Source organism: Sparus aurata, chromosome 22 (assembly GCF_900880675.1).
Source record: "Sparus aurata chromosome 22, fSpaAur1.1, whole genome shotgun sequence".
Classification (NCBI taxonomy): domain Eukaryota; kingdom Metazoa; phylum Chordata; class Actinopteri; order Spariformes; family Sparidae; genus Sparus; species Sparus aurata.
In genome coordinates, this window is record NC_044208.1 from 29,591,757 (window position 1) to 29,618,406 (window position 26,650).

The 26,650-nt window shown below is 46.0% G+C and overlaps 2 protein-coding genes across 2 annotated transcripts in view; one reads left to right on the plus strand and one right to left on the minus strand.

The window, feature by feature from the left end:
- Nucleotides 1-26,579, minus strand: part of nmbr (neuromedin B receptor) — a 57,523-nt gene extending 30,944 nt beyond the window's left edge. The window contains exons 1-3 of the mRNA XM_030405351.1: nt 25,854-26,579; nt 10,383-10,524; nt 9,202-9,417 (exon numbers count right to left, since the gene is read on the minus strand). Of these exons, the coding sequence (XP_030261211.1) occupies nt 9,202-9,417; nt 10,383-10,524; nt 25,854-26,281 (786 nt within the window). The 5' untranslated portion in view covers nt 26,282-26,579. The remainder of the gene's footprint in view (nt 1-9,201; nt 9,418-10,382; nt 10,525-25,853) is intronic.
- LOC115574089 (NACHT, LRR and PYD domains-containing protein 14-like) overlaps nt 1-26,650 on the plus strand; it is a 915,401-nt gene that overhangs the window by 125,384 nt on the left and 763,367 nt on the right. The gene's annotated exons all lie outside the window — the stretch shown is intronic.

Consider the following 26,650-nt stretch of genomic DNA (forward strand, 5'->3'; position numbering starts at 1 on the left):
AAGGAGTTCTCTCTTCCAGGCCGTCAGAGAGTTTCTTTGTCATTTTCTCTGTTAGTGTTTCTTTGAGGATTGTTGTGGATTTTTATGCAAACCATGCTGAGGTGTGCCGTCTTGTATCAGGTGTTTGATGGCAGCATGTCTCTCAGTAAACTGAAGTCTGGGTCTTTGTTGACGTGGAGTTGAAGCAGGAAGCTCTGAATGTTTCATCAATTTAAAATCAACAGGACATGTTGGATGTTGAACTGATGGAGGGACGCAGACGTCTCATCCAGTGCAGCTTTAAACAGAACAGAACAGAACAGTTCTGTGTGTCTGTGAACGCACCGCGGGTCACATCACAGACCTCGTCACGTTGATGACATCAGCGCAGGTTTATTTCTCTCGCTCACTGTCTTCACGATGTCCAGCTCCATGTTTTCTCTGAGCCTCTCTGTCTCTCAGACAAACCTTCCTCCATGTTACTGCCGTTAATGAAACAGGGCCACCGGACTCTCCTCAGAGGAGGAGACACACGGGTGGTGCAGGGCTGATGATGATGTAAGCTGGCAGGTGTAGCGGGGAAGTGACGAAGCCTGTTGAGCCGGTCTGTTACGTCCCGGAGGAGCGTGTGTCTGTCTCTGAGTGTCTGCAGCCAGTAAAGACTCCTCTCTGATCTGCAGGATCATCAGTCACTGTGAAAAGATTTTAGATTGTGAGGGGACCTGAATCCTCAGAAGTACCACTCCGATCCAGCAAAGTGTTTTTGTGAAGTGAGAAGTTATTTCTGTGAACTTTTTTAAGTTTTCTCCGGAGACAGTCGACAAACCTGTTGGCCACAAAGCACCTGAAACCTGCCTGAACCTGCTGGCTGCTGATCACCTCGTCCACATTTATGTACTTATTTGTTACAGCTGCGCTCTGTAGAAGGATGCATCACATGATCCTGTTACTCTGCATACAGAGTGTTCAACACGTTCAGCTGACTGCAGGTAGAAAACACTTAGCAAGCCGTCTTCACGGTTCAAAATGCTGCTGACAGTCACTCCATCACAGTCACTCCCCACTCGCAGGATAAACCTGGACAGCAGAGTAACCAAACCTGGTCTACAGCTGGTAACAGGAGCCACCAGACCACGTGGGTCACCAATTCATGAATTTGAATCCACAGCTTGTTTGTTTGCATGTCAGTGACTCACAGAGCTCTGCTGCGCCGACAGGACGACAGCTGAGGAGCAGCAGCAACATGTGGATCTGCAGGAGGTTTTACAGCAGCTCACTGATCAAACACTCCACACTGAGATTTAGTTATCAGGTCGAGATGTAGGACAAGAAAACACAACGTTAGACTGAAACAATCTAAGGCTCCGTCCAGACGACAATGTTTTTTTTTTTAAAACGCACACGTATTGCATCGTTTTGGCCGACTGTCCACACGGATCCTGAAAACGCGCTTTTTTGAAAACGGGTCTCAGGGTGGAGAAATCCGAAAACGCAGCCCTCCAGTTTTCATGTGGACGGCGAATCCACATACTTTCCAAAACGATGACGCCATCGCCCCGCCCCACGACCTCTGAACCCCACGACATCCCATAACAACAACAACAACAATGGCGGACTACATGCTCGTGTTCGTGCTGCAGAAGATATTGAGCCTTTCTTGTAACTTCCTCTCCTTGTAGTTGAGTGTGAGTCTCAGCAGCAGTTCCACCTCATTAACAGTCCACACGAACGATTCTGGTTTTCTTGCACTCGCCATTTTCATCTTCTTCTTGGTGTGTTCAGTTTCTCCGTCTACTGTCTGTTTGTTTACAGCGCGCAAGCTTAATGTGCATGCTCCGTGTCTTCTTCTGCGTTTTTGGTGAATGTCAAGCGCCACCTATAGGCTGGAATATGAACTACAGCATTTTCGGTCGTTTTCAGTGGATCCGTGTGGACGCAAATATTCTTGAAACGATGACGAGGAAGACGGAGAAAGAAAAGATCGTTTTCGCCCGTCTGGAATCTAACAGCTTCTTCTGACTGCCACGCTGAAAGCAACGAGCTCTCTGTACGTCCACAAGTATCTGGACACTGTGACCCAATCACCTCCTGGTCCCGACACTCCCCCGTTCATATGTACTGACTGGACCTTAGTGTAGGTTTATGAACAGGGTGAGATGACAAACAGAAAGAAATATACTGGACTATATGAAACATCTGTTACTGTCCTTCAGCTCAGCTCGTGTCATCTTGTCCTGGACTCGATCCCTCGTCTCCAGGTCACCGGTCGGCGTCTTTAACCACTGGACCATCTTCAGCGCTGATGAACACCAACAACCAGAGAGACAAAGAAGATCAGACTGAAGGAAGAACCAGCACAGAGTCCACCTTCATCAGTCCAGAGAGGAAACTCTGAACTCTCTCTTTAGTCTGGTTGTTGAGCTGTCCTCAGTGTCAAGAACCTCTGTCCTGTTGTCCAGAACAGTCGAGTGGTCTAGACTCTGAGTTCTGGTCCAGATGACCCGGGTTCAGTTCCAGGTCTTGCCAAAAAACACCATCACTGCTCTTTGTTTATTGTTATGGAAGAGATGAATTTAAATCCACAACTTACAACAAACTGGCTTCTGAAGCAGCAGAACTACCAGAACTTTCTGAGCTCCATCATCTTTCTTCTTCTTCTTCTTCTGTTTAAAGTTTCTGATTGTCAGCACGTTTGTGACAAACACGCTGTGGATTCAAATTCATTCTGAACAAAGAGCAGTGATGGTGTTTTTTGGCAAGACCTGGAACTGAACCCGGGTCATCTGGACCAGAACTCAGAGTCTAGACCACTCGACTGTTCTGGACAACAGGAGAGAGGTTCTTGACACTGAGGACAGCTCAACAACCAGACTAAAGGATCAGACTCAGAGAGAGTTCAGAGCAGACAGTCGTCCGTCACAGTTTCCTCTCTGGACTGATGAAGGTGGACTCTGTGCTGATTCTTCCTTCAGTCTGATCTTCTTTGTCTCTCTGGTTGGTGGTGTTCATCAGCGCTGAAGATGGTCCAGTGGTTAAAGACACCGACCGGTGACCTGGAGACGAGGGATCGAGTCCAGGACAAGACGACACCAGGTAGGAGACAAAGTGTGTGTCTGTGTGTGTGTGTGTGAGGGTCAAACAACCAAACAAACAAACAAAACTCTAACAAATAAAATCGTTTGCGTTCGTTCGTTTCGCGTCGCGTATTTCCGCCGTTCGTCGATTTCAACAGCACCGACCTTCAAAGCACAGAAACAGGTAAGTCATGGTGGCTCGAGCTAGCTGGCTTGAATAAGCCAGCTAGTGAGATAAGATGTTTTATACGTTTATATTTAAAAAAGATGAACTTTCTGCCCTTGGAGGAGTTGGACTGTGAAACATGACGCCCCGTTCCCTCTGCAGAACAGTTTAATCTGACAGTTTCCTCCCGTTCAGACTCTGCAGCTCCACTGAGGCGTCACAGTTTCCACTCATCAGTGAGAAGAAGCTTGTTGAACAAAACTCAAATGAAGCTGTTAGATTCCAGACTGCACACTTAGTGTTTCAATCTATCGTTGTGTTTCTTGTCCTACATCTCGACCTGGTAACTGAGTCTCATTCTGTCTGTGATTAGTGATCTGCTGTAAAACCCTCCTGCAGATCGACCCGTCGCTCGCTGCTTCCTGCTCAGCTGTCGTCCTGTCGGCGTGCAGCAGACGGTCACATGTTGGTCACGGCTGAGTCGTAGCTGCCACCTCAGCTCCGCCTCTGACCGTCCTGCTGTCTGCAGCACTCGCAGCCAAACCACACAGGATCTCAGCAGGTTCTGTCACTCGGGGTGCTTGTGCATCATTTCATGGAATCCTGCTGCTGTCAGTCAGCTGTCACTTGACATGACTGCAGCCGTACTGCAGTCTGGACGGGAGGGCTGGACCTCTCAGACCGCCACCGGGCCGATGGTGCTGCTCTGTGTTTGTTGGCCACTTCAAACAATCAGGATCCTTCAACTCTCACAGAAAATGTGTGATTTCATGATGCTGTTGAGTCCCAGACTGTCTGAATGAAGGATCTTTGTGCTTAACTGAAAAACATTTTAGTAAAATGATTCAGGAACAAGCGTCTGCTGCAGGTGAAGGTAAATGGATTCAGCAGCAGTAATTATTTAAAGTGTTTGACTCGTATCTAAAATCACTTCCACCTCCCGCCTCCTCTCTCAGCTCCTCGCCGCTCGTCTTCAGCGGCGTCCTGCTCTTTGTTGGGCTGAATAAAGTCGTTTGATTTAAATGTCACAAGTCAATAACTGACTTCAGTCGGGGCCTGCTGCCAGGTCGATGCCGTCTGATTGATTCTCACAGAAAATGATAATAAGTGTTTTTTTAATGTGTTTTTCTGTCAAACACCTGAGAAACACATCAGCTGTTGTCCTGAGCCGTCAGTCAGCTGTCACATTAAATCAGAGTCGAGCTGAAGTGAAGAGACGAGAACGACTCCGAGCGACAGCTTTGTGATCAACTTAGAAAAATGAACAAACTCTTAATTCATATGAATAAAACCACAAAAGATCTGCGGTTCAGTGAGATCAGCTGATTTCACTGAAGGGATTTCTGACAATTCTTGTTTCAGACGTCTTTATTTTTCTCTTCTCTCTGTGATGAGAAAACTTTTCAATGAGAAAATCTTCGAACTGTTCGCAAGATAGTCGTGACTCTGATTGTTCTGAAAGTGAAACTCTCACAAAATGCAACCGAGGCTTTTTTCTGTGAATGTATATGGGTCAAACCTTCATGTAAAAGCATAATTATGATGAAATTTGAAAGATTTACAGTATTTTTTCTCAGAATGTGACGTAACCTGGAGGACAGTTAAGGTGGAACGCTCCTAAAGCTTAGTTCCATATAAATGCAGAATAATTAGTTGTTTTGTCGTTAGTGAAAAACAATATTGACCTTGAAGTTTAAAAAGGAGCCTCATATAAGAAACAGTACTTAAATAAAAAGCCGGGAAAGTCACGTGAGATCTGGTGTGGATAGTTGTTGCAGGAAGACAGTAGTTCCACCTTAACTGTCCTCCAGGTTACGTCACATTCTGAGATCGACACTTCTCCACTGGCAGGACGGCGGCGAGCGGAACAAGCTACTGCTAACGTGAGTTGTTCAAAAACCTTCTTTTTAGTAACTCTGTGTACACAAACAATGTTCTCAATGCTCGTGTTCATGTGTAGAGACCCTGGTGATACTACCAGCAAAGTTTCATGTTGTGTCGAGACTTCTTACTGTTTTAAACAGAGAGATTTTGATGCTATCGTAAAAGTTCCCGCAGCACTTCCATTGAAAATGAGTTTGACCTGAAAACGAAAATACTGTAAATCTTAAAAGTTCCTCTTTCATCGTTATTATACTTTTACATGAAGCTTTGACTCATATACATTCACAGAAGAAGCCTCGGTTGGTGAGAGTTTTGCTTTAACTGACATCACCGTCCCCACATGTCTTTAAGATCCACCCCGCTGAGACTCTGACACCACATCTGATTCATTAAAATCATCTGAATTAAACATGCAGATACTGAGAACAAAAAGCTGTTCCTGTCAGCAAGAAATCACAATGAAAAAGAGAAGGATTTAAATAATCACAATTGAAAAATAGTTTTAAAAACTTTTCCACGACGACTGCTGATGAAGATCAAGTTCATCCTCAAACACCTGAACAGCTTCTCCTGATTCAGTGGGAACAAAAGTCTGACTGTGACATCAGAGTGCTGCTCTGATCTGTGCAGCCTGTGTTGAAGCCTCGGAGACAGAGAGGCGTCGGTGTGTATGGGACTCTGAGGCTCGGAGGATGTGGACAGGTCAGCTGGTCCGTGTTGCAGACAGAAGCTAAGCTAACGTTCCTCGCTGTGCAGCCGTGAACTGAACGTCGTGTTGCCTCTTCGTGCGGCACAGAGATAAAAAAGACGCTGACGTTGGGAACTGATGTGTGCTGAAGACATTTTGAATGCTGACTAAATATTAAAACCATAAGATGTGTGAACATGTTTGTGTTGTTTCAGCTGATAGTGACTCCTCCTGGTGCCTCGTCCTCTCTCAGATGAAGACGACCTCTGAGCAGCGTTGTGTGTGATGAGCTGCTGTCTCAGCGCTCAGAGGAGAGAGTGTGTGTGTGTGTGAGGATTGATTATGAATCAGCTTCTTCTGATGAAAATGAGTTTGACCCTCGTTGATGTTCACTGACCTCTTCAGCATCGACGACACATTAAAGCTCCTTTATGAAACATTTTGTTCATTAAGTCTCTTCATCTGGTCGTTTATTAACACTGTGGATGGAAATTATGTTTGTTAATAACCTTTTTATTCTTTTCCATGTCTCTGGATGTGTTTCTTAACCAGAGACTGTGCAAAGCTGAACTATTATTCAGTGTGTTTTTCATCAGGTACTGATGAGATGAATGTTTAACATGATGACTGAAAAAGTCCCAGTTTACTGATCTTAACACAGTTTTCAGTGACTAGAATGAGACTAAAACATTAATTTTCTCTGACTAAGATGAGATGAAAATGCCCAACTTTTTGTCAGCTGATTAAAAACATGTTGATGTTATAAAATATCAGAAAACCTTCTCTATTATCACTGATATCACAGGAATGTTTTAGTTTCTGTTTCTTCACCTTCAGCTTCTGACTTATTGATCCTTAAATCCATGTATCTTATGTACGTTAAAGAGTATTTGTACGTGTGACCGTCCCATTAAATGAGTCTTTTCTGAAGGATAATGTGGCCTGATGTGTGTGTGTGTGTGTGTGTCCTCTAATCTCTTCTTATCTGTGGGACATAATGAATGGGCTGTGCTCTCAGATGGGATGGTAGGCGTGTTTGGTATTGATGTGGGCGTCTGCAAGTTAATTTAGCAATTGGCTTTCCGAACCTGCATCGATGTGAAGATACGGGCGGGCGGGTCTGAAGAGGCTTTTCTCATTTAAGAAGGCGCAGATAGCATCGCTCCCTCCGCGGGGAGACAAAGACAGATTTAAGTGTAATGAGATCAATTAGACGACGCGAGATGTGACGAGGCGGTTCAAGACGAGCGGAGGAGGACACGGAGGAAGTCAATGTGTTTGTCAGAGAATCTGCTCGCTCTCACACGTTTCAGCTGTTTCTACTATAAAACCAGGTTCATTAATATGAACGACGGCCTCGACTCTCCTGCTGTCAGTCTGTCTGACTCACAGTCAGACGTGTTGACAGGACTGACCTCAGGACTGTGCAGACCACGTTCCTGATAAAACCAAACCACGTCCAGTTACGATGAAGACGGATCATTTGTCCTCTGAAGCTGAGCACACACTGTACAGATTTAGAAATGTTGGTGTTTATTCCGACTTGTACTGTTTGAGTAAATCGTCTGCGATGTAAAGCCAAGCTCATGATTAATGTGCTCACACTGTGCAGGTAAATACAGCCCGTTGGCCCGTGCGGACCGTCCGGTACCGCCCAACCGATGCCATGAAGTTGGAAGAGTGAAGTGTAAAATCATTGTTGCCTACGATGGAATTTAGTGACATTGACCAAAGCAGCAAAAAGCCTGAAACAAAGAACAGACAAAAGAATGAAGACGAGAGCGTCCACATACATTTGGCCATGTGGTGAAGCTGATACTCAGGAAACAGAAGCAAATGTTTCCTGTTGGATTCACTGAGTAATCTGACGTCACAGCTTCACACGCTGGTCGACCATCAGAGGGTGTTTCCTTTTTCTCCTCCCCCTCCTCCCCCTCCTCCTCCTCCTCCTCCTCCTCCTCCTCCTCCTCCTCCTCTTCCCCCTCCTCCCCCTCCTCCTCCTCCTCCTCCTCCTCCTGCTCCTCCTCCTCCTCCTCTCTCAGCTCTCAGCGCCAGGAGCTGATTCACAGTTTGTTTGTCGGTGACTCTCCATTAACCCGGAGTTTGTCGGGGTCAACCTGCTGCAGAGTCACTCAGGGTTCACGTCCCTGAAACGACTCCCACCTTCAGTATTTATGAGTTTTTAGGCCGACACCTCCTGTTAATGGGCTCCACACGGAGAGAGGAGGGAGGCGAGACAGAGACGACTACGACTGGTTTATTTTAACACACTGGATCGACGTCTGGAACGGACCGACCAGCGCCGACACATTCACGTCTCAGGAATGATTTTTGTCGCCTTGGATCGGCTGCATGTAACATTTAAATATCATGTTTAAAAATAAAGGTGGCTCCAAAAATAACTGAAACTGTAGCTCTTTGCTAGCTAACTTCGACAGTAGCTAGCTACTGTGAGCTAATTCACCCAAGGTTCAGTTAGCCGTGAAGCTAGTGGCCCTAAAGTTCACCTGGACTGGGACCTCAGGTGATCAGCTTAACCTGATTCAACAACCTGGTACTGAACTTGAAGGTCAGTGTGAAGACAGAGGACACTATTTGTAAGAAAAGTAGATTTTTGAGTCTCGTTCCCACCTTGTCATTAACTGACTCTGCTCTGAGATGGCAGCAGAACCTCCTTCAATCCCAGAACACCGGCTATAGACAAGACCAGACTCAAAACTCAACCTGTCTCACAAACAGCAGCTTTAAAGTCAGAATTCTGACATTTTTACCTCAGTTTGAATGAAGCGTGTTTCACGATGAGTTAATTAGGCAGTTTTATCACGGTTTTAATCCAAGCCAAGAGGTTTTCTAACCATAACCCAGAGGTTCTGGTGCCTAAAACCAACACGTATTCTGGCTATTTCCACTATAAATTAGTGTTAGAGTAATTACATGTGAGTTCTGTGTCATTTAAATGTGATTTTGGCTGCCCAAATTAGTAAATGCACAATTTGATTAAGGAAAGATTAAGTCAGAGTACAACAAGTCTGGATTCTGTGATTTCTTCCAATCGATGAACAGCGCGGAAGTTCAGTTTAACGCCGATCGACTGGGACGTGATGCTCTTTACGCTCGGCCTCCAGCTTGATCTCCACAGATGGAGGAGAGGTCGGAGGGAGGAGGGCTGAATTATTAAAGAGCAGCAGCAGCAGCAGGTGGGATCAGGTGATCGATGGTGGAGGGAGAGTTACCACAACATCTCTGAGGATTACAACAATTATATACTGTAACTGTGATCCTGTTAATTCCAGCCGTCTCCTGTTTCCTCTCTCTGATGATCCACAGCGAACAGGATGTGCTGGAGGTCTGAGACCTGCAGAGCCTCCTGCTGTAAGAACAGCTCATCCATCCATGCGTTCACAGCTCACCTGTCTCTTGGTGTGTTCGCTGAGCTCGCCCGGCATGTCGTGGGCGCTCTTGATGAGCGTGCGGGCGATGTGGTAGTAGTAGACCGAGATGATGGCCAGAGGAACCAGGAAGTAAACCAGGAAGATCATCACCGAGTGGATCTTAGGATGCATCTGATTGGACAGCGGGTAGGGCACGCAGTTCACGAAGGTCACGTTAGTGTTGTCTCTGTGACCCTGAGGAGGAGGAGGGGGAGGGGGAAGAGGAGGTGGAAGAAAGGAAGAGGTGGAAGGAGGAGGAAGTGGAGGAGGAAAGGAAGGAGCAGGAGGAGGAAGGAAGCAGGATAAATAGATAACTTTAATAATCCTGAGGGGAGATGAGGTGGTCGTAGCAGCAGGCACATTCAAAAGTACAAATACAATCAAAATATGAGGGCAGATATAGAAACAATAAGAAACCATAAAGTACTATATATGATCAAATGTTCAAGTAGTTATAAAATAAAATAAAATGGAAGCGAAGCAAAGAGGAGGGGAGGGAGGAGGAGATGAATAAAGGGAAGACGACATGGAGAAGAGAAGAGGAAACAAGAAGAGTAACAAGGTGAGAAAGGAAAAAGAGGAGGTAACGAGACAATGAGAGAAGAGGAAACAGGGACAGGAAGGAATGAAGGAGGAAACAAGTGTTTGAGACAAGGAAAGGACAGAAGGGAACAATAGAGGAGAGAAGAGATGAGATGAGGGAAGGGAAGAGGAAACAAGGAGGTGGAACAAGGAGAGAGGTGAAAGGTTTAAGGGGACATGGAGAGGAAGAGAGAGCAAAAAGAAAAGCAAAAGAAGAAATAAAGGATTTTAGAAGAAAGGAATGATGAAAAGAGGAAGAAGGAAGAAATTGAGGTGAAAATCAGGAGAGAAGAGAGGAAAGAAAGGAAACAAGTGAGGAGGTGAAATGGAAGAGGAGAGAGGACAGACAGGAGGAGAGGAGAGACAGGAGGAGAGGACGATAACATCTCATCAGTGAAGATCATAAAACAGATTGTGGAGTTAAATGGACGCAGCTGTCCATCATAAATCTGACTCTGGATCAGTTTATAGCAGCTTGTCTGCTGGGTGACGAGCTGTCAGCAGGACGAAGAGCCTGTGTGTCTCACAGTGTGGTCAGGTGTAGTAGGAGAGCTGCAGGAGTGTCAGGTTTGTTTTACCTGCATGGAGACGACTTGAGAGAAAATGGCCTCGGGGACGGCGAGCAGGACGGACAGCAGCCAGATAGAGACAGCCTTCAGACACGTCCAGAAGACGGCACTGGACGTCTGGATGTCCATCGGGTTCACGATGGCCTTGTACCTGATGGACACAGAGAGAGACGAGCTTTAAACATGTGAACTCAGCAGCTGAAGTGTTTCCATGACATGATAATCTGAACCTGACTGTGTGGTCAGAGTCAGCGTTACAGAGTTTACAGACTCAGAGGAGTTTCTGAGTTCACTGACAGTTCACTAACAGTTCACTCACACTTCACTAACAGTTCACTAACAGTTCACTCACACTTCACTGACAGTTCACTCACACTTCACTTACACTTCACTGACAGTTCACTAACACTTCACTCACACTTCACTAACAGTTCACTAACAGTTCACTAACACTTCACTGACAGTTCACTCACACTTCACTTACACTTCACTGACAGTTCACTAACACTTCGCTAACACTTCACTGACACTTCACTAACACTTCACCAACACTTCACTAACACTTCACGAACACTTCACTAACACTTCACCAACACTTCACTCACACTTCACTTACACTTCACTGACAGTTCACTAACACTTCACTAACACTTCACGAACACTTCACTAACACTTCACGAACAGTTCACTAACACTTCACTAACACTTCACTAACAGTTCCCTGACACTTCACTGACAGTTCACTAACACTTCACTCACACTTCACTAACAGTTCACTAACAGTTCACTCACACTTCACTGACAGTTCACTAACACTTCACTAACACTTCACTGACACTTCACTAACACTTCACCAACACTTCACTAACACTTCACGAACAGTTCACTAACACTTCACTAACACTTCACTAACACTTCACTGACACTTCACTAACACTTCACGAACAGTTCACTAACACTTCACTAACACTTCACTAACACTTCACGAACAGTTCACTAACACTTCACTAACACTTCACTAACACTTCACCAACACTTCACTAACACTTCACGAACAGTTCACTAACACTTCACTAACACTTCACTAACACTTCACTGACACTTCACTAACACTTCACTGACAGTTCACTAACACTTCACTAACACTTCACTAACACTTCACTGACACTTCACTAACACTTCACTGACAGTTCACTAACACGTCACTAACACTTCACTAACAGTTCACTGACAGTTCACTAACACTTCACTGACACTTCACTAACACTTCACTGACAGTTCACTAACACTTCACCAACACTTCACTAACACTTCACTAACACTTCACGAACAGTTCACTAACACTTCACTAACACTTCACTAACACTTCACCAACACTTCACTAACACTTCACTAACAGCTCACTAACACTTCACTAACACTTCACTAACACTTCACCAACACTTCACTAACACTTCACTAACAGCTCACTAACAGCTCACTAACAGTTCACTTACACTTCACCAACAGTTCACTAACACTTCACTAACACTTTATTAACACTTCACTAACACTTCAGTAACACTTCAGCTCCTGTTCGTTTAATCGTCTCATTAATTATCTGGTAAAGTTTAATCTATCGTTTATATTTGATTCTATATTCCATCAAACTGACAAACATTCACATCTCATGTTCTCTCTCCTCCTCTATCGTTTCCTCTTGGTTCCTCCTTCCTTTCTTCCTCCTCCTCTCCTTCAGTCTCCTCCTCTTCCTCCTTGTCTGATGGAGGAGATCTTCAGGTCTTCTGGTCGTCAGCCTGCTGCTGTTTGAGTCCTGACAGGATGTTAAACAGCTGATGTGTCTCCATCAGGATTTACTGACTCGTGTTCTGTCAGATTACACTTTGATTATTCGTCCTTCAACATGTCGACTCTCTCTCTCTCCTCCGTGTCTGATCCAGAGAGAGGAACCGGGTCACAGCGAGGTCGGATCAGCCCGGCTTCGTCTGTCACACAGCTCTCACCTGTAAATCTCTCTCCCTGTGCCGATCTCACTGTGTGATTTATTGATGCAGTGGGTTCATTGATTATTTATGTCAGGTAGGAGCTGTATGTTTTACACTTTGTCCCTCGGCGGTGCGGTTCGGTACATGAAGTCCAGACTGAGGCGGTGATGCAGGTGATTGTAAGGTGGTGATGAAACAGGTGTTGGACGGCTTGTACGAACAGAAGTTTATCCACTATTTTTATATTTCTGCAAACCACAGAAAAATTATCTTAAAACGTCTCTGGCAGTCCAGAACAAGCAGATCCAGAGCTGTTGTTGAAACATTTGGAGCGCAGCTTCATTCCGAAAGGTTACAGTCTGATTTTTATAGTTTCAACACGCTGAATTATTTATTTCCTTTTCTGGCCTGAATGATAAACTCAGCCTGGTGATGAGCTGTAACGTCTGACATCGTTCAAGGTCAAATTTAATGACATTATTGATGAAAACACACATGTTTGTTCAGCTGTCTGAGAGGAACACGGGACAGAACTCATAATACGTCTTTATTTCCTTCTTCACACTAACTGAGTGCAGATTAATCAGTCAGAGATACGAGCTGAGCTGCAAAACAGATTATTCACAGAGCAAAAATAATATAATGATGCTTCAAATTATATATCCACAGGTTTGAGTTCTCATTGGCTACATGATGCATCAATCATCCAGAGGCTGGTGTGTGACTGGCTCAGGAGAGAGGGGCGGGAACACAGAGCGGGCCTCCTGTTGAGGAGACCACTCATTGGCTGTTTCAGGCCACAGGGCGGGCGTAGGAGCTCCTCACTGGTCAAATGAGCTGTCAATCAACAGGTCAGAATCATCGATTTTGGACTCTGTGATTGCAGAGTGACTGAACTGGATCCAGTAGACGTTTCAGAACTTTGGTTCTGTACTGAAGCACACAGACACTTTTCCAACACTGTCACTGTCTTTTGTCCAGTTTGTGTGTTTGTCATGAAATGCCTCGACATGAACAGAGTCGCAGTTAAACAGCATTTGGTTCCAGCGTACACGTCAGCAAGCTGTTCTCACCGAGCGGTTCTCACCGAGCGGTTCTCACCGGGCTGTTCTCTCTCAGCGAGCTGTTCTCTCTCGGCGAGCTGTGGTCGTGTTGTTCAGTGAAGCAGCCGGCTGCTGAGATTAGAACGTGTTCATTTGCATGTTTCAGGCGTCCCATCTAGCCCTCAGGTGGACTTGTTCATCAGTAAGACATGGAGACGGTGGCGTGACACCGAGCCCAGCGAGGCTTCTCTCTGTGGAGTGGAAACACGAACTCTCCGGACCAGAACCAGATGGTTTATGTGCCTAAACCTAAAAAAAACCTGAACCTTCAAAACATCCACAGTTGCAGAAACATACATCGTTACATCGATACATACGTCGTTTCTCCTGGTGACGGGTTTGTATCTACACAGGAAGAGCTGGAAACAGTGTAACAAATGGATTTAATTAAAATTAGAGAACCCGATTATCTGAAATGTCCTTGTACGCTGCAGCAGCAGTATTTGCCTCGAGTGGAACTAAGAGACTAAACTTCAATGTGACTTTTATTTTCAGAATGAAGACTAAACGCCTTGAACAGCAACACAGCAGCCAGCAGCCAGCAGTAATCTGCAGGACGACCTTCTGAGACCGACCCACAGGGAGCTGCATTATTTACTTCAGTTCCAGGGTCGGTACCATCCGTCTGCACCGGTCCACATCCTGACAAATCGCTGCTTCAGCACCGTTATTCACTGACGACACTGAGCAGCTGAAACAGGATCTTAGATTTAATATATCAGACGTAATATTTCAACTCTGTCTCATGTACAGATTGAGAGAAATGTGGTTGTTCTTGTGATCCTGACTGTGTTCAGTTTACAGACAGAGTGATACATGAGGAAGACGTGGAGGATGTACATTAGTCTTTATGATTCAGTGTGTGCCTTCATGTATCAGCTGGATAATACCTCGCTTCATACAGGCCTGAGTGTGTGTGTGTGTGTGTGTGTGTGTGTGATATGATTGGAGGCTGATGAATGCAGCAGGAACACAAAGGCAGACCTTGAACAGAAGCGTCACCTTCTGCAGCGGAAGCTTTCTGTTCATCACACCTGCTGGATCCACGGCGGCGTCACTGTTTTCTAAACCTTCGTATTTTTCTTCCTTTTCGAGGGAAAGGTCGCAGCGACGGCTTCACATCCATTCAGCCACACGGACCGGAGGCAGGAAGCTGCTGAGCACATACACAGCTTTTCATCCACAGCGCTGCTGGAGAGCTCAGAGAGTCTGAGAAACACTGACGACTCGCTGGAGGTTCTGGTCCATTAATCACAGGCTCTGTATCAGGAAGTGGTTTTGTGTTTAGGGTTAACTCAGGGCTTTAAAAACTGATATAAAAAGTATATTACTGGGTATGAAATCTCATTGGCTACATGATGCATCAAGCATCTGGAGGCTGGTGTGTGATTGGCTCAGGAGAGATGGTCACTGGTCTCCACGACATGAACTCATGTCTGTGCCAGAGGTTTTCAGAGGTCAGTGTGTTCAGCTCGCAGTACGTTCTCTGGTCCTGTTTGTTCTTTCAAACATCTGAATGCTTCAAAATAAAAGCTGTTAAATGACTAAATAACGGAGGGCTTTTATTGTGAAGAAGTTACAGGAAATGAAAGGTGTTTGTAATGGGGTGAGTGGAGCCACTTTGTTAGTGTTGATTCTGCAATAGTACTGTGAGGATCAAGACGAGAGCGTCTTTGGTTTAAGACACACCTTCAAGCAGGTAGACCAGCTGTGGTTGACATGCAAAACCCCGGAGGCACCGAGTCAAACCCAGTAGAACCGGGCCGGCAGATGTGATGGAAAAACGGCACATGTTGGATCGAGTGGACATTTGGGACATCAAGTCAGTTTTTGTTGGATGTTGATGCACTGCTGAGACTCTGAAGACTTTATTTGTTAGTTAGCAAAACTTTGTACATGCTAGTCTGTTAGCTTGTCTGTTAGCTTGTCTGTTAGCTTGTTGTTTACACCTTGCTGATTACCTTGAAATGGTTTACATGGATAGAATCAACCAGCTTTCCATCGGCACGTGTGTGAGGAGTTCAGGACCACATGTTGATTTCTGGGTGAACTGTTCCTTTAAACCCTTTCAGGACTGACTCTGGGGGAGGTGAATAAACACTGTCGGGCCTCGAGCGGCTCAAACTGCAGCAGGGGGTCCAAGTTATGTCGTCTTCATGAGCCGCACATGGCGCTCGCACGGCCCCGTCCACGACATCAACATATGTTACCATAGCAACCAATGTGGTGAAAAATAGTCCTCTTTTTGTTGAAGGAAGTTTTTGTCGCCGGGTCCATAATTGCAGCTCTGAATGCAGACAACACTGTCAGAGTGGTGAATCTGTAATTTCCTGCCTGATGTGAGCCGGAGGAGGTGAGTCAGACGCAGGTGAGTCCAGGTGGAGCTGCTTTGTTATGAATACTCAGATGATCCTGGGGTCAGCTGAGCTGCTCTCTGAACAGGACCGACTCGTAAAAATCTAGTTTTTGAATGAAGCAACACCTCGATCGCTCGTCAGCTCCTTCTGTCCTCTCTCTCAGTTTCATGACCTTTCCTAAATCCTTCTCCCTTCAGTCCTCTCCTCCGACCACAACAAGCCGTCCTCTGCTATTAAAACCTTTTTGTCAGATGGTTTTGAGACTTCACCCCAAAGAGTGCATATTTTCTTCCTCTCCAGAACTCCTGCTGTTCAACGCTTCAGTGGCAGGAAGCTGAAAGAAAAATCAATTTCACCAACAAAGCTGGTGAGAAGTCCTTTCTTCCTCTCCACCTCGGTTTGATTCTTCGTCTCCGCGACACAAACCCTCCGTCCTCCGACCGGCAGGAATACTTTGTTCCCTCTGTTGTCAGGATGACGTGACCTCTGACCCCTGCTTTCTGCACTGGCTGCTCAGTGATGTCGCTGGCGTCACAGTCAATCTCTCAACAAGACATCACAAAAACTAAAATAGATCCGGTGGACAGGAGGACGGCGCTGCCTTCTGATGAGGTGCTGGTGTCCACAGAGCTGCTCCATCCAGACGACAGCAGACAGGTTCCATCAGAGCGTGTCGCACACTGACCACATTGACAGAGAATCAGCAGAATCTGTTGTCATAGTGACATCATGAAGATAATTAGGAGTGATTATAGCAGCAGGAGAGCGTGGAGGGGTTTGTAGCCACGTCAACCAGAACATGGAGGTGAAGAGGAAGCAGTCGGACTGGGCTGCAGGAGGGTCGCCATCATGTCCACCACACCTGATGACCCTGATGAAGTGATGACCCCTCCCCCCTCAGGACAGCAGACACCAGGTGAGTCCTCAGCGGCTGATTGTCATCATTTGTCTTCTGTTCTGTCTCCTGTCAGAAGACGTTCTGCTCACATGACGATGTTCAACATGATGCGTTTAGATTAAAAATCCTCTCTGATTGTTTTAATCAGTGGATCATTACGGACCAAAGGAATATAAATGATGAAAGAATGGACGCTAATGAGACTCTCTCTTCTTTCATGTCGGAACATCAGACTGAATTATTCTTCAGTTCATCTGGTTTCTGTTAAATGAAGCGAACGACTGAATGGTGGAGAAGCGAACTGATGGAGCCACGTTTAACATCTGTTAACATTCATATCGTCATGAGCCTCTTTGAGCTAACGTTAGCTTGAAGCTGGTGAGTCTGAGCGGGTGGAAACACAGATCCTCTGTAGAAACGCATCATTTTGCTCTGTGTCTTCAGTGGACGTTACAGTTACTTACTCACTGAATCTGTTCCTGCTGTCACAGTCTGGTCAGGTGTTCAGATGTGCATGAATACAGGTGGATGGAAACAGATGTACTGACACTGTGTGAGCGTCAGAACAGGTTGACGTCGGTCTGAAAGTCAAACTGAAGTTAAACCTCGGAGGCCGACGCGTCTTCATGTCTGCACAGAGTCGTGGCAGACGGCCGTCCTGCTGCGCTCTGCTCGGCTGTTTGTGGACAGAATCGGCTGAAACGTGTTTGTGTGCATCGAGTCGACAGGAAGCGATCATGCTCCAGGAGCCACTCCAATCTTTATGCTAATTTAGCCTCGTTATGCTCGTCAAGGACCTTCAGGCGAGTTAGGAGCCGTTATGGGCTCGTTAGTGGCCTTTAGTCTCGTTAAGGGCTCATTAGAGGCCATCAGGGTCAGACACAGAGCCCGCAGCTGTGTGCTGAGGAAATGAGTTTCCCGTTAACAAGCTGATATTACAGCGATTCAGTGGCACGATGACAGAGGCGGGACCAGGAGACGCAGCGCTGCCTTTCAGCTCGCGCATCACTTGAGGACTCAAAGCTCAGGAACTAGAAACACTCGAGCATTTAGTCTGAGGTCAGCTCACGTTCCAGTGACTGACGGAAATATTGTGACGTTATTATAAAGACTCAGCGGTACGGGAGGGACAGAGGGACAAACTGTGACGACTGTTTCATCCCTGAAGCCTGGTTCAGTCGTCCACGACATCTGAACGCTCTGAAGAGTCGAGACGTGTGTTTGCTTTGGCTCCTTCTGAGACTCTTCTTGTGTTTCTGACAACTGGCAACACATTCAACAGGGACTTTAATACATTGTGGGAAATACCGAAAGTCAGCAGGTTGAGCTCAGCCCACAGGTGATTACACACCTGATGCACAGAGTCTGCAGGGAGACACTTAATTCAAAGTGCTGCCTGCTGCAGTTCATCTGATCACAACGCTGCACATGAATCAGGGACGAGCCGGCGACTCGCTGCGCTCCGTGTAAACACCACAGCTGCTGTGTACGAGTGTGGAGCAGTTAGCTGATAAATCAACGAGACATCGTGATGAATGACGATATTCAAAGCCAGATGTTGGAATTCCAAACAAGTGTGACTGGATGGATGATGCTGGAGCGCAGCGACGTGTCGAGCTGCTCCGCTTAAACAAAGAGGCTGTTTTCTGTTTGTTTACTGACATTCAGCAGCTCATCTGAATCTCTACAACAAAAAACTCATGATGTGAGGAATGTCAGTCCAGATCTGCTACAACAAATAAACTCTGATTACATCATTATATGAGAGTAAACCTGATGGTGGCTGTAAAAACAGGGACTTTAATCCAAACCGCAATCAGTGTTTTGTGTTTAAACCTGACAGGATGAACACAGAGCTGCGACCAGAGACAGTTCATCATGGAGAAACGTTCAGTTTGAATCTCATCTGTGGTTCTGCAGAAACATACTTGCTAACATTATTCTGGAGATTTGGTTCATTAAGCTAAAAGCATTAAAATTAAAGGATTTGGTTGACTTTAAAACAGCACATAAGCCATAACAAGTTACCTGTGCATATTCAGGGATTATTCCAAAAACGAGACTGTGGTTATAATTTCCGAAAGGAAGAAATGTTTAAAAAAACATATGTGAGAACAAGTGCAAAGCAGCATTGTGTTTCTTTTGTTGGGATTAATGTCTGGAGTAAATTGGGCCAAGAGCAAAAAGACTGTAAAACTTTAATTCAATTTAAAACTCTTTTGAAGATATCATTTATAAAAAAATATGTTGAGAATGGATGCTAAGGATGCAAAAATTAAGAAGATTTTTTCTTTTCTTCTTTGGGACGATCTGAAAATAAAAAATGTATGAGTGCATGCATAAGACAAGGGCAGCTTATATTGTTTATGTTTGTAAATACACTGGGATAGGCGCAATAAGCTTAGCTTCTGCCTATTCCACTTCAGACTTGATGTTTATCTATGTCTTTATCTGTTAAATGTTTAAATGTCTGAATAAATAAAATAAATCTGAATCTGAATCTGGTTGAGAAATGAGGTTAAAAATGCTGCAGTTAAAGAAGGAGACATTACAGGTGTGGTCATGTGTATTTTTGTCTACAATCGTGAAATGACTCGTTTCACTGTCACAGTTTGAGACATTTGGTCCGATAACATTTGGAAAGTCAAGAAGAGCCGCACGATTTAATTATTTGATGTCTGTTCGAGTTAGCCGGATGTCTGTAGTGTGCAGGCGGCACAACATGATAGATCTGGATATATCATCACCGGGAAGTCGAGCTCACTGAGCAGCTTCAGTAGGACTGAACGAGGCTCCGTCTCTAAAGCCTGAACAAAAAAGTGCAGCTGAGGATGATGGGAAAGAAATCAGTTTGTGTGGATATTTAGTCATAAACTGATTAATTAGACAAAATAAATATACAGTCAGAGGATCAGCAGAGTCAACAGTTCATCCTCTGAGGACAGATTTATTGTGTTTAATATCGTTTGAAGCACAGTCGGTGAGCACAGGCCACTCCCGCTCGACTGCAGCTCATCAGTCCCAGCATCCACCTGAAGGCTAACAGCTACCAGCAGTGTTCAGCTCTGACCTCCTCTCCCTCCTCTCCCCCCTCTCCCCCCTCTCTCTCTCCGCCTCACCCTTACTTTAACAGTCTCTCGCCCCCCAGCTCCTCTGCAGTCACCTCATCTTTATCTGCAGTCAGCTGCAGTGAATAAACGCAGAGCGACTCTGTGGGCTGCACACAGCGTGCTGCACATACCCATTATACATACACACTTTACATTAAGTGTCAGATGACTTCCTGTTTAGTCATGGACCGTCCGTGTGGCGCTGACTGACCCGTCTGCATGGTTCTGTCCCTTCAGCAGCAGGGACACACAGGCTGAACCTGTAAACACACACGGGCTGGACATCAGATCCGCTCAACATGTTGAAAACCAAACAGGAAAGATTCGTGCTGTCATCATGTTCCCGGCAGGCGTGACGCATCGATTAGGAATAATGGATGAGTCAGACTTTTATTCAGGGTGACTCGAGTCCTGATGTTACCTAACTTCATTTACCTAAACAGACAGATCTGTGTTGAGGGAAGTAACTGTGAAACTGTCTGCACTCATTCAGTACAGTCAGTCTACGTCTGCTGTCTTAATGCTACAACACACAATCATACGTACTGTTCCAACATGACTGAGTCCGGCTGAGACCGCCGACTGAAAACTGCAGAATACAGTTCTTGAAATCACCGTCCACACACATTATCAGCACAATAGGAAGATGAACCCGAGTGCTAAGTGGTGAGTGATCCGACCTGCTGTAATCTGATGTGACTGTGATCACGACCAGGTTTAGTTTGAAGCACAAACACGATAAATTCAGACAAAAAGCTGCACGTTGACACACGACACAGACCAGCTGACGGACAACTGACTCCAGAGGAAGTCACTCTGCTTTAACTCTCTTTTGTTGAAAGTAACTCAAAAGTAATGTGATAATTTATTACGACTGTCTTTGAACAGAGGAGGTGGCCTGAGACATCACTGATCACCCACCTGTAGGTGCAGCACTGAGATCTCTCCCCAGACAGCTGAACAACCATTCACACCTGGACTCACCTGCCTTAGAGACCCACATGAAGACCGGTTGGACCAACAACCCACAAGTGGCCCTAATGACTCTTAAACTCAGAGTCCTTAACGGCCCTGTAAGGACACTCCCACACTACGAAAGGACACTCCCGCATCATGTAAGGGACACTCCCGCATCACGTAAGGACACTCCCGCATCACGTAAGGACACTCCCGCATCACGTTAGGACACTCCCGCATCACGTAAGGACACTCCCGCATCACGTAAGGACACTCCCACATCACGTTAGGACACTCCCGCATCACGTAAGGACACTCCCGCATCACGTTAGGACATTTCCATATTATGCTTGGACACACCGATACTAAGTACATTCTCACATCACGTAAGGACACTCCCGCATCATGTAAGGACACTCCCGCATCACGTAAGGACACTCCCGCATCACGTTAGGACATTTCCATACTATGCTTGGACATGCCGATACTAAGTACATTCTCACATCACGTAAGGACACTCCCGCATCATGTAAGGACACTCCCACAGCACGTTAGGAATTTCCATACTATGCTTGGACACACCGATACTAAGTACATTCTCACATCACGTAAGGACACTCCCGCATCATGTAAGGACACTCCCACAGCACGTTAGGAATTTCCATACTATGCTTGGACACACCGATACTAAGTACATTCTCACATCACGTAAGGACACTCCCGCATCATGTAAGGACACTCCCACATCATGTAAGGGCATTCCCACACATGGTTTAAAAGCCGTCAACTTCCCTCCAGTTAGTCAGAACCGAAGCAGCCTCTTGGACGAGAGGTAAAACGTCTTTAACAAACTGAATCGGGTCCAGTTGCCTACGATACAGAACCTAGAAGTAATATATTACTGTAATGCCGAACACGTTTGAGAGCAACACGGTGCCACAATCACACACGACTGCACTGATCAGGTGTCCACATACTTTTGGACATCAAATGCTGCAGTGTTATCTGTGTGTTATTGGATGTTTACTGGTGTATCTGGTTTACCAACAGTGTGGACCAATCAGATTCCACCTCAGCAGCCTGAGGCGGATCTGACTGTCAGCTCCGGTTTACGTCCAGAACTCAACCAGACTCTGGCCTTTTCCTCCGCTGCAGAGACGGAGCTGACCTTGGTGTCTAAGTCTTCCTCAGAGCTCGCTGCTTGTATCGACGAGGCGTGTCGGAGCGACTGCTTCATGTTTCATACAGAATTAAGCTGTTAATTGCTAATTACAGGATCGTTTCATGCATCATCAGAGTGTCTTACTGCTGAGGAAGGATCAGCTCCTCTCCACTGGTCACACATTATAGACCTCTGTGCATCTGAAGTGTTGGTCGAGTGTGAGCCGGGGAGTTGTTTCAATCTGCAGATCCTGAGTCAGCCTCCACGACGCTGCTGCCATAAATTAAAAAGCGGTTCTGGTTTAAAGTGCCGGGTCGGCTTCACCTGATGACGACGGACAGCAGAGACCTACAGCCGGTGTCGGTCCGTAGTGTGGCCACATCAGATCTGATCCTGTGATTCTGTCAGGATTTACTGATGAACAGAACTTCACCTTCACAGTGATGTGAAGTTTAAACACATCAGCTGATTCGGTTTGTCTCATAATCCAACACAAAGATGTAAACACTGTCTCATGTTCATCATACAGTCAGAGAATCTCAGCTGACACACACCACATGATGGACAAGAAAAGAATTAATGAACACAAAAACACATTTAATCACATTTAAAGGAAAAGTTCAAACCAAAATGTAATCCAGTCAGATGTTTCATACAGACGGGACATTTTGATTTCATATTTAGTGATTGAGTTTAGAAAACTAAGACAATTAAGTTTGAGATCATATTACGCTGATGATTAATGACTCTCCACCTCCACACACACACACACACACACACACACACACACACACACACACACACACTCTTCCTGCTGCAGCATTAAGGCGTTGTTGCTTCTGTTGGACATTATCTGGTGCAGAATCATCCATCATGGTCGTCCTTCCTGTCCTGTCACACTTTAGATCACACTGCCTGAAATACAACACTAATATCAGCCTCCACTGATCCTGGACCAGCGCTGCTCCACCTGCTGCTCCACCTGCTGCTCCACCTGACGGAGGGAAGATCGCTGCTCTCCTCCTCCTCCTGTCATTCATATATTCAGTCAGCCTCGTTCAGACTGAAGCTGCTGACACACCGCAGAGATCAGCAGAGTCGAGCCGCTGACACTGAATTTCATTTAAAACACATTCTGCTTTGTTTCTCTGATTCAATTTCTCCTCTGTGGTGTTTTTTCAGTTTCATCATTCTGTCATCATCTATTGTTGCTCGTCATCATCTCTGCTCTCTAATAAACACAGTATGATGGAACACACACACACACACACACACACACACACTGCAGCAACCCAGCCACCAGAATACCTGCTAAATGTTTTGAGTAGTATTTTCTGTTTCTCTGTCGTCACGGCGCTCTGATTCAGGTTCAGGCACCAAACCTGCTCGTGACGTTAGAAAACATGGAGGTTTGGATTTAAATCCTCGTCTGATCACCACAGAAGCAGCTGGAAGTGTCTGCAGACCAGAAGTCAAACTGATGCTCGTCAAAACAAGCGTGAAGGATGAGAAGATGTACAGAGCGTGTTGTTGTGTATCTCTGCCGGAGTACAAACACTGAGAGGAGATTCCTGCGCTGCCGTCTGCCAACACTGATGTTTGGATTGGTTTAATATTTGATTGAGCAGCACGAGGTTTATTCTGTGTCGCGTCTGTTATCAGTAGTTCTGTTAATAAATACCTAAATCCATCTCAGACCTCAGTCTGCCTGCTGTCGGCTCCTGGACCTGACGCTCTGCATGGACTTCATCTAATACGAATCAAAGCTGCGCCGCAAATCAGCTTAATAATGCAGCACAGAACATGTGGAGCTCCGGTAAATCACACACTCATTACACACTCGTTTGCTTCATGTGTGTCTGCTGCACCGCTGTGAATGAACATCTCCTCCTCATCAGTCGCCCTCCAGTTTCTCCTCACAGGAGACAAATGTGCGTTAGGTTTCATCTCTGAGCTGCTCCTCAGCAAACGACTGAAAACAGTTCAATTCAGCTTCACGATCACAGTCGACGCTCAGAGTCCTGCTGAGAGCGCCGAGACGAGACGACCGAGGAATCCTACAGACGATATCAGGAGATTAAACACTGAGAGCTGCAGGAGACCTGAACACACCTGCAGACAGCGACTGGCTTATATACACTTCATCTTCTTTTTAACACAGCAGAGGAGGCAAAAGTCCTCACATTGTTTCCTCCAGGAGACCTTCAGACAGTAGAAGTACTGATTCAGCTTCTGTACTCCAGTAAAGTAATAGATTACAGGCTCTGACATGTACTCAGAGTATCAGAGTAAAAAGTCTCCCTCTGAAGGACATTTGTGCTCAAAGCTAACTGAAGCTCACGTCATATTAATAGAATTCAAAGACTATTAAAGTTAAAGGTAGAATCAGTAGGATTTGTCCCAGCTGTTCCTGAACGCACCACAAAGACAGTTGATTGTTGAGTCTCATTCCCAGGACGTCAAACAGACACATGTTGGGTTGGTAAAGCGTCCCGAGCAGCAACAAAGAGAGAAAATCAGAAACTCTCTGCAGATACGAGACACTAACACGCCTTTTCTCCACATTCCAGTCTCCCTCTCTGTCTGTTTACGCCTTCTTACGGCTTTTACGTCTTTGTCTCGTCTCGCTCAGATGTAGAGAGGAGAAGTCACACAGATACTCGAGTACACAGACATGAAACATCTACTGAAGGAGAGTAACTAAGTATTTGTACTCTGCTACTTCCCGCCTCTGGTAATAAGTACTCAGAGTAGAAACACTGCATTGAAAAGAATATCATGTAAATAACATCAAGCTCAAATATCTGAATACTTTCAACACAGAACCTCAATATGAATACTGATGAACACAATGACACTTCTGATCATCAGTAGTCTGATACAGTATATTAAATCAGTAATATCATATCATATCATGTAATATAATATAATATCATATCATATGATATAACATAAACTTAAACACGTCACATCAACATGTAACATGTAACATCATTACTGAGGTCATGTCTTCTGTATTTTTGTCTTAATAATGAGTTAATTAAGCTTCAGCTGAGTCCATTTTCTCACAACTGGCCACCCAGAACCTCTCATTGTCACTGACTGAAGTTCTGATCCAGCATCAGCTCACATCTGTACAACCTGCTCTCACACATCTGCAGCGGGTTCAGCTTTACTCTGATGATGTGATGCAGCTTCTTCTCACACAGCAACACTGAGTAATCTGAATCTGCACAGTAACTAGTAACTAAATAAATGTGGTGGAGAGGAAGTATGAAGAACAGGAAACTGGAAGTACTTGAGTAAATGTGCAGAAACAGAACTGTGAGTCTGAAACATGAGTTCTGGTGGCTCAGGGTTCAGTCCACCTCCAGTTAATGTTCCCTCATGAATACAGAGGAGCAGGATGTGAGCTGGTGGAGGCTCCCTGCAGCACAGAGGAGGAGGAGGAGGAGGAGGAGGAGGTGCAGGTGTCATCAGGCTGCAGTATCACACTACAGATGTGGGCTGTGATGGAGGAAGTTTGCACATCTGGAGCAGAAATCTCAGCAGTTGGAGTAAAAGTGGAGCTCTGGCTGTGTGACTGTGTGACTGTGTCCTCTCTCTGCTTCTGTATTAATACTCTGTGTTTTAATTAATGACAGTTTATATGCAGTGGAAGATGGAATATGAAAACACTTGATTAGCTCAGATTACAGAACCCTTCCTGTGTGCATCTGAAGCTGTTATCACACAGATATTATGATGTAGTGAAACATTAAGAACATCAGGAGAGTGAGAGACTGAATGAAGGAGAGGATGAGCAGGACTGTGACACATGAACAGCTTCATGATATAATGAGTCAGTAATGATCACACTGCGGGTGAACAGTCCTCTGAGCTCTGCTGATCGGGGATCAGCTCCTTACCTGTCCGCGCTGAGCGCCGTGAGCGTGAACACGGACACGCCGACCGAGGTGAGCTGGATGACGGGGATGAGTTTGCACGCCGCCTCGCCGAACACCCACTCCTCGGAGAAGTACCGGAAGGCGTCCACCGGCACGCAGGTGACCAGCAGCAGCAGGTCTCCCGCCGCCAGGCTGGAGATGAAGATGTTGGGCACGCTCCGCATGGCGCTGTTGGTGATGAAGATCTTCACCAGGGTGATGTTGCCCAGCAGACCCACGGTGATGATCACGATGTACACCGAAGTCATGACGCAGCGCACGGCGAAGTGCACCGTCTCCGCTCCGTCCGAGGACGCCCACCAGCCGGGCTCCTCGGTGGAGTTGGGGCTCAGAGCCTCCGGGTCTCCGGGCAGCGCTGCGGGAGCGTTGGCAAGGAAGTCGTCGTCCATCGCCGCGGGAGCAGCAGGAGTTTATCCACAGAGGAGCGAGCCGGAACGGACGGAACGGGACGAGAGGTCCGGCTCAGCCGGGCGCGCAGCGGGAGGCTCCGTGCGTAAAGACGCAAAGGATGCGGAGACGTTTAGTCCAAAAACAGCCTGCCGGGAGAGGAGAAAGTTTTACTGACTGCTGGATCTGACTGACTGAGAGCCGAGAGACTGACTGACTGACTGTCGGTCTGACTGACTGGAGGCTGAGCGGCGACTGACGCTGCCAAAGACGGAGAGGCGCGACTCATACTGGAAACACGGACTCTCTCTCTCTCAGTGTGAGTGTGTGTGAGAGAGAGAGAGAGAGAGCAGGAGAGGGGAGGAGTAAAG